The sequence below is a fragment of the Vigna unguiculata genome, chromosome 1 (assembly GCF_004118075.2).
Source record: "Vigna unguiculata cultivar IT97K-499-35 chromosome 1, ASM411807v1, whole genome shotgun sequence".
NCBI classification, from domain to species: Eukaryota; Viridiplantae; Streptophyta; class Magnoliopsida; order Fabales; family Fabaceae; genus Vigna; species Vigna unguiculata.
Genome location: NC_040279.1, coordinates 10,147,919 through 10,161,585, shown reverse-complemented (window position 1 = coordinate 10,161,585; position 13,667 = coordinate 10,147,919). Strand labels below are relative to the sequence as shown.

The 13,667-nt window shown below is 38.2% G+C and overlaps 1 protein-coding gene across 1 annotated transcript; it reads left to right on the top strand.

Annotated features, from left to right (window-relative positions):
- Nucleotides 1-9,234: 9,234 nt before the first annotated feature.
- Nucleotides 9,235-12,174, top strand: LOC114173050. The gene is made up of 2 exons (XM_028057249.1): nt 9,235-11,204; nt 11,281-12,174. The coding sequence occupies exons 1-2, from the start codon at nt 10,862-10,864 to the stop codon at nt 11,415-11,417; spliced, it is 480 nt and encodes a 159-aa protein (XP_027913050.1). The 5' UTR covers nt 9,235-10,861; the 3' UTR covers nt 11,418-12,174.
- The last annotated feature ends 1,493 nt before the right edge of the window (nt 12,175-13,667 follow it).

Here is a 13,667-nt window from a genome sequence, read left to right as displayed (position 1 = left end):
ATTTGAAAATCAACCTGTTGAATTTCGTAACAGTTTGACTATTTAAGTTGTGATTTTCGAAAGAGAGGTCTGTTGATCATTTTAGAGCACGATTTTGTTCTGGAAACTTGTGGAAACTCTCTCCTTCGTGATCATAGGTGTTGCAGCTGTTGAAGATTGATCTTGGATAAATTCTTGGAGCTTTTGGCTTGGTTTGAAGCTTGGAGAAAGTGGTTTGTGGTAGGCAAGGCTGTGCTACCACTGAGGTTTGATCTTTCTGAAGCTTTGTGTGTGTACCTGGTGGTTTTCCAGGTCTGCAAGAGGGTTCTTGCTGTGCTGGTGTGATTCTTGTGTGATTCAAGAATCTTTTGTGGTGTTTTTGCATATTTTGGAAGTGTAAGGGTGGATACTTTGTAAAACTTTTGAAATAGTGCAAAGTCAAGCTAAGGTTGCCTTGACAAACTGGATGTAGCTCAGGTTTGAGTGAACCAGTATAAAATCTCGTGGTGTCCTCTCTTCTCTAACCTTTTTCTCTTGCATTTTCATTTTAAAGTTTCAAGAACTTGTGCTTTAATCATCTTTTTCATGTTCTTGCATGTTTTCATAACATCTGCAGCATTGAGCATGTTTGTTGTGAGATCCAGGAAATTCATAAAAATTAATAATTAAAAGAATATAAAGGATGAAGGGTTGAGACTACCTTAGGAGAGTTCTTTAATAAATCCTAAACAAAGAAACAATGTGAACCTAAGTGGTTAGAGCACTTAATTAGGTTGAAGGGACTTGGGTTCAAGTTCCGAGCATGTCATTAGTAGATGTATTTAATTTTGTTGTATTTTGCTATTATATTGTGAATGTGAAAGCATGATTTAAGTTTATACGAATGGGCAAATTGAGATGAAACATATGATAGCTTGTTGGTGTGCATGTGTTTGATGGGTAGAAAGGATGTGGGTTCGAACCTTGGGTTAAGGGAAATGGACTCTATCTATATTTTTGTTTTTTTTGCCAGGTGAGGGAAAATCTGAAAAACTATAGGAATTCCCTAAGAAAGCAGAGAGGTGTCAGTTTAGGTGCACTAAACAAGAATAATGGTTATAAAACTTAAAAATATAAATTTAATTCGTTTTTTTATTTATTTTATTAAATTGGGCTGAATTGGGGAGAGGGAAAGGAGTGTGTGAGAAGGCAAAGAGTGAGAGTGAGTGATAGCAAAGGAAAACAGAGAGGAGGCTGGGAATTTTCGTGCTCTAGAGGGTGTGAGTGAGGGTTGAAGGAATTGAAGAAGATACCTTTAGAGGGGGCCTTGGACAACAAGCACCAATCGTTAAATTGCAATTGGAGCGAGGATCCGAGGTAAGGGAAGCTGTTCATGTGTGTTAATTGTATTTTTTTTCTCTGTTCTGGTATGATTCTGTGGCCTGATATTGTATTTACCATTTTCGCGTTCAAATTCGTAAGTTCTGGGCAAAATTTACCAGAACCGCCTGGCGATTAAGGGTGCTCCGCCAGGCGACGCAACTGTCGCAGGGGTTTTCTGGGTTCTGTGATGAACCGCCTAGCGGCCATGGTGGACCCGCCAGGCGGCGTGCACTGGAACTGCAAATTTTGACCTGTTTTGATGCTTCTGTGATATGGTTGAATTGTTGTAATTATATAATACTGATGATGCTTTCATTGACGTGATTGAATACTGATTTAACGGGTGTATGGAAATCCGATCAGTGTGTATTGGTTGTAGGAATACTATGGTGTATGTTGATTACAATTTGGAATTTAGAGGAAGCAGTAATGTGTTATTGAAAGTCCCAATTAGAGTGCATAAAATGATCTGTGTGTGCTACTTAAACTAATGCATGTGGTTAAATCTGCGATGAGAAATTGAATTGGAAATTTAGGGGTAATAGGGTTTTTCTGCAGATGCGGGAAATCTGGAATTTTCAGGTTTCTGATGTGCCGCCCGACGGTATGCTATGTGCCACCAGGCGATATTGAGTGGCCAGTGGTGATTGGCGCGCTCAGTGGGTTGGGGTGTGCAGTGGAGAATCACAGATTTTAGTATAGGTGTTGGGGAATGATTTTTAATATAAAATGGGGGTACTTGTGCGGTGTAAGAGTCACCTAGTGGGATGGGTTGAGGCATGAACTATATTATGTGGACTTGAGATAATCGAATGAATATACTGGCAAGATTGTTTTGGTACCATCGTATGCTTGTTCAGAATGCTAGTATGCAGTTGTGCTTTTATGAAATGTATGATATATTGATAATGGTTAAAGTGTCATATTAAGTGGAAATAGAGCATGCGAATGATTTGGGTGGTGAGTATTGCTATAAACTACCTGTTGGGAATGTATAATATGAGAGTAGTATCCTTGTAAGGATATGAAGTAATGCTGATAGTGGTATTCGGGTCATAGTACCGCATGTGCAAGTTGGGGACTGATTTGTGTACGTTTAACTTCCAATAATCATGAATGAGTGCTTACTTGGTTGAATGCTTGTGAGTGGATGAGTTGATGATTTGTAGTACTGTAAATATTGGTAGCTAGTGATCTGGATGTGAGATTTAATGGTTGAATGTGCATAAAAATCTGTGCAAGTGTATAAACCAGTAGAGGAGTGTCCTTACTGGTGTGGCGCCCGGCGGTGGGAGAAGCCACACCAGGCGATAAGCCACATAATAGAGAGAATTGGGAGGACAGGCGCCCGGCGGTAGAAAGACACCGCCAGACGGCCTGGAGCATTTCGCCTAGCGGTTCCTGGATAGGCACCAGGCAGGAGTGTAGTGGCAGGGGTCTTTTGTAGATGGTTTTGCATGGACGTTTTCTTTCCTCTTTCTTGGTAGCTTGGTCAGGGATATGCTGGATTGGTTACGAGCGAGGAGGTTCGTAACGGAGTTGTGAGATGCGTGATTGATGCGGGTGGGGAGGTCCGTATCGGTTGTACTCTTGTATGGGGATACGAGCGGATAGGTTCGTATGTTCCGAGCTCACACCTGAGGCTACTATGAGCGGGGAGGTTCATAGTAGGTGTTCACGCATGTTGGACTATGAGCGGGCAGGTTCGTAGAGTTGGACTACGGGCGGGGAGGTCCGTATAGTTGGACCACGAGCGGGTAGGTTCGTGGGAGCATGATAATCCCTAAGGACCAAGGTTGTAGTTGAATCTTACTCATATAGGTTATGAGATTGGAAGTATATTGTGATAACAAGTGTACTAAACTAAGATTAATTAAATTAGATTGGGTAAGGGACAGTTTATTTTATCTTATGATTGTATTGCGTGTTTTTTTGTGGCTCACCCTTTCTTGTTTGTGTGTTTGTGTTTGGCGATGATCACATGACTTGTTACGTGGGAGCAGACGTGAATTCAGGTGATCATGCTGATGCTTAGCGATAGAGCGGGGCTACCGATGGGGGATTTTCTTTATGTTATGCTTTCCTATATTTTGTAATAGACATTATGACGTTTTATGTATTATGAACTTGTAATAAAGATGAGACAGTATGAATGGATTATAGCGAGACAAGTTTTAAATTTCCTGCGCTTGGGAACTTATTATAATGTCTGAATTTCTTAAAGTATATTTTGTGAAAATAAATTTTATCTAGTAATATCCATCTGGGGTGTTACATTTGTATAATCATTTGGAACTAGTCTTGATCATTCTTGAGCACTGTTTCTGGTTTGAAATTCAAATTCGCATTTATGCATTTTTCCCAGTATTTCAGTTGACTATTTTTCTGTTTCAATCGATTGATTATACCAGAACAAAATATGTTTAGTAAAATCAATCTGTTAACTCTGTTTTTGATCAACTGAAAGTGTACAGTTCAATACTGTTTGCATCCTAACTTGGTGATCTATTTTGATTCAATTAAAGGTAGTTTTTAGCTTACAAAGATAGCCTAAAATTTTAAACTAGCCAATTCAACCCCCCTATTAGTTTTGAAATGGTTGAAAAGCCAAGAAAGGGGGGGGGTTGAATTGGCTAGTTAAAATTTTAGGCTATCTTTGCAAGCTAAAAACCACTTTTTATTGAATCAAATAGATCACCAAGTTAGGATGCAAACAGTACTGAACTGTACACTTTCAGTCAATCAAAAACAGAGTCAACAGATTGATTTTACTAAACAGATTCTGTTCTGTATAATCAATCGATTGAAACAGAAAAACAGTCGACTGAAATACTAGGAAAAATGCAGAAATGTGAATTTGAATATTAAACCAGAAACAATGCTCAAGAATGATCAAGATCAGTTCCAAATGATTATACAAACATGCTCAATGCTTCAGATGCTATGAAAACATGCAAGAACATGAAAAAGATTATTAAAGCACAAGTTCTTGAAACTTTAAAATGAAAATGCAAGAGAGAAAGGTTAGAGAAGAGAGGACACCACAAATTTTTATACTGGTTCACTCAAACCTGAGCTATATCCAGTTTGTCAAGGCAACCTTAGTTTGACTTTGCACTATTTCAAAAGTTTTACAAAGTATCCACCCTTACACTTTCAAAATATGCAAAAACACCACAAAGGACTCTTGAATCACACAAGAATCACACCAGCACAGCAAGAACCCTCTTGCAGACCTGGAAAACCACCAGGCACACACACAAAGCTTGAGAAAGATCAATTGATTTAGTTATGGCTTCAACATTGTTCAAAAGAGCTTCATTCAATCTTCATTAAATCTTCAAGAAGCAAACCACCTTGGCTTCTCATGTCAACACCCCTTCTTGACTTTTCAACCATTTCAAAACTAACACAAGTCATCAGGGACAAGAGGACGGGTGACTCTACTTGGGAGTTAGAGGAGGATATGTGGAAGTCATATCCGCATCTGTTCTCTAGTAAGTCTCAATTTTTGAGGTCAAAAATTTTGTTGTTGAGGAGAATGTGAGACCCCCTTTTTATTACTCTTTCTTTTTCTCCTCTGCCCATCCACAAAACCCATATTCTCTCTAAAACCATTCACACTCTGCACTCATCTTCTTATTTTCCACTTTCTCTCTAATCAGAAGGCTTGAGCTCCCATTCTGAACCATTCCTCTCTTCCTATTGCAGCAATCTGGCCTAAGACTAGTGCATAACCTCTCCCTCAAGTTGAACATCTTTCCCCTACGCGTAAGTCAACTTCAATTTCTCCTTTCTCTTCAATTTTTCAAATTCTAGATTCTTCAATCTTTCTAAGTCGAATTAGGGTCCAATTCTTACTCCTTGTATCTATAACCCAACTCCTTAAGTTGTGCAATTGAGGTACTTCCCTGTTGAGAGTTAATCTTGCAAGTGGTGATTGTAAAGGTAAGGGAAGCTAACTGTTTTTCTTTAATTTCATATAGAAATCATCCCTGATGACTCTAATTGCATGATTGGGTGTGAATTGGTGCTTGTGTTGTGTAAATTGAGTGTGTGGTTGAATTTGTGCCAAATTCTGGGCTGCTGCATGTAAGAACAGATTGGGAATCTGGTGTTTTTGCCTAAGCGAGCAGAAGAAAACACTAGAACCTCACTCTTGTTTCTGCGCGAATTGTCGCCTAGGCGAGCTGGTTTCGCTTGAGCGAGAGACACTCATGTCTAAGCGAAACATCTTAGCCTGAGTGAGAATTCGCTCAGATTTTGAGTTGCCCTCTGTTTGCAGCCTCGCTTAGGCGAGAATGACCCACCTAAGCGAGATATCCTTCTCGCTTGGGTGAGATCTTCTAGCTTGAGCGAGAACCACTGCAACTGAGTGTTTAATTCTCTGTTTTAATGGATGAAGTTATATGTTTGAGTGTCAAAATGTGAAATTAGCCTATGATATGCTTAGATTGTTGTGACTGGTAACATGTATGGTGGATTTGCATGAATTTGGATTGTGAGAAGATGTGGTTGAACTAGAATTTTAAGGAAAATTCCAAGGAGTATGTTTTAGTGTATGTAAGGACATAAAGACTCACTATTGGAGGTATCCTGAAACCTCAATAATCATTCACGCTCAGATAGAGCAGAATGGATTGTGTCGTGAGGAGTAGTAGGAGGTCCTAGTCTTTAGACTTGATCAAGTCTTAGACGTGAAGGGGACTTACCCTGTGAGTTGTTGGGTGATAACTCCTTGAGGCCAAACTCTGCAAAGTTTGGGAACCATCACAAGTGAATGCCACCAAGAGGTCTAGTGTCACTTACATAATCCGGATATTGAGTCTAAAGTCATGTATTTGTGCTGTGTTGTGGTGGTTTAAGTAATTTTGGTGAAAATGAGAACAATTGCTTGATAATCATAATTGAACTGCATGTTTTCACTTAATTAAGTTAGTTTACCCTTCTTGCTTGTGTTTGTTTCTCTTTATGTGTTTCTTCCTTTGCAATGATCACCTACTGATTGATGTGAGCGAGAAAGATACAGGTGAAGACACTCTCATCCTAGATAGGAGATGAGTCTGTAGCGTGGGATATCAGATAGTAGACTCCATCCTTTGTTATGTCTAAGAGTTGGAACTTTTCGTTAACTCTTTTCTAGCATAGGTTGTAAAAATAGTTAGTACTTATATGATTATTTTAGATGACTGTATTAATACTCTATATTGGCCTATTTTCCCTATCTGTTTTGTTTGATCATGATATAATGTTTTGTTTAATAGCGTAAAAACTATTAAATAGGATGTTACATTAAGGAGAGGTGAAAGTGAAAAAAATGGATGAATTTGGAAGACATAGAAGGAAGATTGTATTATTTGTTTTAAGAAGAGGCCAAAGTGAAAATTTTTTAAAGAATTGTTTTTGAAAAATTTGTGAATAATTTAATGAATTTGATAGATAAAAAATATTTTAATAAATTAAAATGTAAAATTACAATTTCATTCTATGATTAAAAATAATATAAAATAAAATCTAAGTAGTAAAAGTTAGTACGTCTAGTTTATTTCAAATGAATTAAAATGTCATTATTTGAAAATAATTTAATTAAATATTACATTATAATAAAATTAACATTATTAATAAGTAAGTATTACTGTAATTAATATAATAAAATTAACATTATTAATAAGTAATTATTATTTTAATTCATGCATTTTTCAACGCACGTTCCCTAGAGTACGGAGAAATTGTATATACAACCATAACTTTCTTTTTGATGCCTTCAAATATAGAGTGAGTGTCTGATTTCTCATTCATCAACCATTGCATCCATAATATGGAATAGAACTATCCATCTCAGTTGAAATCACAAACCCATCTTGCATGTAATTGTTTTTCACGATAAGTCGCAAAAGGAACTACTGTTCTAGAAGATATAACAGAGGATCATTTGGCATTGTCCATTTTCTCTTCCTTCCGGTTGACACTGAAAAATTATTATTTTATTATAATATTTTATTTATATTATATTAATATGATATTTTATTATTAAAATCAGTATTAAATGTACTTCACAATTAAAAGTGGTGTCAAACCACCATTTTCCTTCGGAACATTAGGGAATCTCTTATTAATGAATGAAGCAGGTGGTGCTGCCACCTCTTCTCTTGTTATCATAGCAATCGAAACACGAGCAAGAAGGTAGATGAAGCATGACATTCATATTAATCTAGATTAGTATCAACATATCGTACAGGATAGTAGGAATGCAATGGTTGTTTTGGGAATTGGTGTGAACCTCAGAATCGGTTCTGCATGGAGGGAGTCGATTCTCGTATCCATATAATCCGTTCTCATGGGAGAGAATAGATTCTCGGCTCGAGGGAATCGGTACAAAATCGATTCTCCTTCTAGAGTCGGACGCATAAACGCCTCTTTAAAAATGCACCCTTCCTCCGTGATAATCGATTAACACCATCACTTTACCACCCTCACCACTCATTCAAGCAACAACGTAATTTTGTAATCTCACCTTGCATATACATAGTGAATCTTTGCTTATTTGCACACTAAGGTGAAGATGCATATACAACACCCTCCGACAAATCGGCTTCTTCAATTATCTTCAAATTCATTGAAATAAACAACCTACTCACTCGCAAATCCATTTGCTTACATAGTAAATTAGCGAAAGCAAACACGCGTCAATGGTATTCAAGTCACTTACACCAGAACCAGCAAAGACTTCTATACCAACATCTCTACTTCCTCTATCACCACCCATCGTCAATGAATAAAATCAATGATTCAACATGTGACTCGTTGAAGCAAAAGGAATGACACTCCAAAAACAATAATTAGATAATCTAGGATTAACCGATAAATTGGTCCTAATAATACAAGGATGACAAAAAAATTTGCATCTTTGAATATTCGTAGAAAAAGTTCGTGATATACCAAATGGATATTTTTAATGGATAGGGTCATGGACACATGTATTTAGTTATCCGTTTGCTCATGGAGCAGGTAAGAGTATCATAACATTCGACCCACAAATACCCACTATTTGCTCATAATTATTTTATTTTTATATTTTTTCTTTGATAATAAGTATTAGTGAGTTTTATTTAGTATTTTTTTTTTTAAAATAAAGTGATCAAAATAAAGTTACTAGTGAAATAAATACTAGTTCTTGATGAATTTTTTAAAAGACTTCAAATATTTCTACTTTTTTAGGTCTACAAAATTGAAGTTATTTTAAAAAGATTATTTTTTTTTTAAATTTATATTTTTGTGCAACTCATTCAAATTTACATTGTATGAATATTTTTAGTGGGTAGTTTGATTTCAATTGTACTTTAAAATGAATTTTTTCTTTAATTTTATATTTTAAAGATTTGTTTTTAAATAATTTTATTTAAAATTAAAAAATAAAATAAAAAATATTCATGAGTATTCATGGGTACCCGTAGGTATGAAAAAACTCACAGGTATTTTCTTCATGGATACTTACCAAGTAACGAAGTGAGTAAGAGAGCGAATATTTTTAGGCACTACCTGTATCCGACCCATTGTCATCCCTACTCTATTACCAAATTGATGACTACATCTAAAGGATTCAAAAGCCAAATTACTTAATTGATTCTTAGCATACTCTAACTCTCTTTTGTAATAAGGGTGACTCGAGGAATCACTTGGCAACCTTGCAAGGTTAACACACACCATAGTGGTAGTGATGATGCTAAACTAATTTCTATTGAACGAAACAATGTGTTTCCTATACGTATTATAGAGGAAGCCCTAACACTTGTCATTGTTGACTATGAAGTCCCGACACGGACACAATGATATATATATATATATATATATATATTCTTGTCCTGGAATATAGGTAAGCAAGAACAAGTTGTCTTCTCCAGATATTGAGAACCAACCCCTATTTCTTTTTACTCAGTCTCTCTTTTATAAATCAACTAATTCTCTCTCTCCCAAAGAAGACCCCTTCATTCATCTTTGAGTTTGGTTTATATAGCCATCATTACTTTTGGCAATTCTTTCAGTTCCTTATCATTCGGGATTATGGTGCACAACGACCCCCTGGTTTCACTCCATTATCCCTATATTCTAGGCTGCTTCACTAGAAATCAGGGATCTCATTCATTATGCGGAGTTTGTTTTTGTAAGATATTTTCTAGTGGCTTGCCTTTTTGGTCCTGAGCAAAGAACTACCGGGCTTTTAATTCGATGATTTCATCAAATTACCCGCTAGGCCTGATTTTGAGCTGTTGAGCTCATTCCGAGATGGAGGTCGGTCCGAGATGCATGAAGATGGAGAAAAGCTGTCATCGGAACTCGAACTCGGTGGTCGTATAACACAGCCCTCCAACCCTTCGACAACTTAAGATGACTAAGGGTTGCTAATATCTGACAAGTATTGTACGACAACAACGTGATTAGACAAAGGGACAACTTTTAATGACCCCTACCTAACACCAACATGTGTCAAACATCAAGTGTTTCTCTCTCTTACCATCTAATGGTCTTCCTTGAATCATAGGTAACCGTTTCATTACCCTTTAAAACTGAAAAAGAAAACCCTTTATGAAACCATTCTCGCTAATCTCCGTCAAGACTTGGGGTTTTTCTCGTTTCTTTTACTTTCTCCCTTTTGCAGTTCAGGTGCGTCTTTGCTCAACTTTATCACTTAATCTGCTGTTGCGATTGCTTAAACTTGTTTGCCTCCTGGTTCGTCTACGTTTATTTCTCCTTTTCCATTCCCGTGTTTTCTCTTGTTTATCCAACTTATATTGGTTCGTCTTCATTCTTTTTATGCAAATTCTTGCCTTCTGAATGCATAATCTTGCTTTCCTTTACTGAATAGTTTCTTGATTGAGTTTTTTGATTACTTGATGGGTTATTGGTGTAGGCTAGATTAGGTGGATTTAATCACTGAATGTTTCCGCTTATGCCTCTGCACTTTGAACTTTGTTACTGTAACTGATATTTATGATTTAGGGTTTCAAGATAAAACCTTTTTTTTTCTGTTGGGTTTGTTCCCCTTTTTCAGATATCAACCTCGAGTGATATAGCAGTCAATAGGAGATTTGAGTCTTTGCTTGTTATTTTCCGACCTCTTCGATTTGAATAGTCTGACCAAGATGACCGCCTATGATTCTCAATATCCTTGGGCTTCTTTGAAATTGAGAAGAGAAACCACTAGTTTATCTTCAGAAAGGAAGATAAAACTCTTTAGGGAACGACGAGCTTTGTGTAAAAATGAGGAGAGTGACGTGGTCATCGGAACATGCGAGTTAGATGAACCCATATGTAGGGATGGAACACTCCCCCCTTTGCAAACTTTCACCTTCATATATGCAACCCTCTTTGAATGTCTCGACTTCCGATTACCTTTCAATGATTTCGAAAAGGGGTTACTGACTTCGTTGAACGTGTCTCCAGCACAACTACACCCAAACAGTTGGGCCTTCATACGTGCCTTCTACATCTTGTGTGGAGGGCTCGGATTCCGACCCCTGACATGTTTCTCTATTTCTTCGAGCTGAAAGGTAGCTCATCTTGTCAGCTATGGGCCTTGAGTGGTGTGAGTGGCCGAGGTCTTTTTACCTTATTTCAATCTTCCTATAAAGGATTTAGAGGAATTTTTGTAAAAATCCTTGCACCTACTCATAATCCGACGTTGCTTGAAGGATTTCCACTGTTTTGGACAAGACATCCTTCTCCACGGAATGCTCGACTTATTGAAGATTTGACTCCCATTGAGAGAAAAGGTTGTCAGGACTTGGAGGGTTTAGAGGTTATTTTCGACATTCGTAAGGTGTTAGAGCTTGAATATCGAGAAGTAGATTTAAAAATGTTCATTGGTATATACTTGAACTATTCTTGTACTCTTGTGTTTGTTTGTCTTGTAAGTACTTGATCTTGTTGTTATGATTGCAGAGAACCAGATGGCTTTGTCTCAAAAGGAATTGCTCCGTCGAATCAAACATCAGGGAAACCCCAAAGATTTGAAGGTCGGGACGAGCTCGAAGACCAGGAGCTCTCCTAGCAATATTTTACTTGATAATGATCCATAGGCCACCCAGAGAGACCCAAAAATGAAGAAAAGAAAGCTTACGTCTAAAGATGCGGATCAAATCGCCTCAGAAGGTTCAAAATCGAATGATCACCCTACACTTACTAGAATTATGACGTCAAGGAAGAGCTTTTGGGATGAGGGATTTCCTCATTTAGTACATGGTCAGACGACCAACTACTTTGCTACTGATGAGGTTATGCTTGCAAAACGTACTCCTGCGACTATGCACGAGGACCTTCTACGTTGTTTGCATCAAGCGGAGGCCTCATCCTTATTTTTAGTAAAGCGTACAGAATCTTTAATGGAAAAAGAATCGAAGACGAGGACTGACCTAGATACTTCCGAAAAGGAAGTGAAAAGATTGCAAACCGAGCTGAGTAAAGCTCAGAGAACATCGAAAGACAAGGAATCCGAGTTGACGAGTCTGATGATTAGGTTTGATGAAATGACGCTTAAAGCTAAAGATTATGAAGTCCAAATAGAAGGTTTGACTACTCGCTGTCAAAAATTAGAGGATGAAAAGGAGGAGATTACTAACCAGCTTTGCACGACCCTCAAACAAGGATTTCAAATGGCCTTGGATTAGATCAAGATACTTTGTCCCGATGCTGACCTTTCTGGTGTTGACATCACAAAGGAAGTGGTAGATGGACAACTAGTTGATGTTGTTGATGAAGAGTAGTAATGATGAGCAACTAGTTTTATGTTTTGTTGGACCTATTTTTGAAGTGATGTTGTGATGTCTTTGAACTGTTTCTTGCTCGTCCTTGGTAGACTCCTGACATCTTATTTAATACTTACTTTTATCAACTGCATTTGTATGCAAGACCTGATTATATGTGACTTGTACAACGTTTTGATCATATAAGAGTTCACAAATTTGAACAAAATAAATTACCACCAATATAAGTAAAGACTGTAAAAGCTATAACTCGGAAAACATAAGATGCATAACTCTTTTGAACTAATATCGTATATTAATTTGATCTTATTATAATCAGCAAAGTGAGGATCTTTTACCAGCATGTAACTAGGTCGGATCGAGTTAGCCCTCAGCGTACTGAAGGTTTTTCACCAGCACAAAGCTAGGTCAGACTGAGTTAGCCCTCAGCGTATTGAGGGTTTTTTACCAACCCAAAGGTAGGTCGGACCAAGTTAGCCCTCAGCGTATTGAGGGTCTTTCACTAGCGCGTAGCTAGGTCGGTCCGAGTTAGCCCTCAGCGTACTGAGGGTCTTTCACCAGCACGTAGCTAGGTCAGTTTGAGTTAGCCCTCAGCGTACCGAGGGTCTTTTACCAGCACGTAGCTAGGTCGGACTGAGTTAGCCCTCAGCGTACTGAAGGTCTTTCACCAACACGTAGCTAGGTCGGGCCGAGTTAGTTCTCAGTGTACTGAGGGTCTTTTACCAGCACGTACCTAGGTCGGACTGAGTTAGCCCTTAGCGTACTAAGGGTCTTTCACCAGCGCGTAGCTAGGTCGGACCGAGTTAGCCCTCAACATACTGAGGGTCTTTCACGAGCACGTAGCTAGGTCGGTCCGAGTTAGCCTTTAGTGTACCGATGGTCTTTTACCAGCACGTAGCTAGGTCGGACCAAGTTAGCCCTCAACGTACTGAGGGTCTTTCACCAGTGCGTAGCTAGGTCGGTCCGAGTTAGCCCTCAGCGTACCGAGAGTCTCTCACCAGCACGTAGCCAGGTCAGACCGAGTTAGCCCTCAGCGTACTGAGGGTCTTTCACCAGCACGTAGCCAAGTCAGACCGAGTTAGCCCTCAGCGTCCTAGGTCGGTCCGAGTTGCGTTATAAATGTAAATAGACATGGTATAAAAAACTTTTAACATAACCTACCTCATTAAAAAACCCTCCTAATGGTGTTAGGAGGGAAAAAGAGTGAGGGGTTAAATTTATTTGATCATATCAGTTTCAACATTACATAAAGAAATAAAAAAATCGAAAAGGTAAATATGGCTTCTCAAAGAGACCTTAGCTGAAATAAAAACGTAGGTTTGTTGCGTTCCAAGTTCTTCGAATGGTGGTTCCATCTAAGGTTTCTATTCGATATGCTCCTACTCTCAGAACCTCTTTGATACGAAATGGTCCCACTCACTTAGGTGAGAGTATAACTTCAATCTCTGTGATGTGAGCTCTTCGTAGGACCATGTCATTTGTTTGAAAACATCGTGGTCGTACCTTTGTCTTGTATTTTCGTTCTACCCGTCTTTTGGTGGCCTCGCTTATTATACGTGCCAGTTC

What these genes read in the sequence shown, in the direction of transcription:
- LOC114173050 (XM_028057249.1), top strand. Translation starts at nt 10,862, where the DNA reads ATGTTTCTCTATTTCTTCGAGCTGAAAGGTAGCTCATCTTGTCAGCTA. An exon ending in AGATTTAAAAATGTTCATTG is followed by an intron (nt 11,205 to 11,280) that starts GTATATACTTGA and finishes TTATGATTGCAG; the next exon opens with AGAACCAGATGGCTTTGTCT.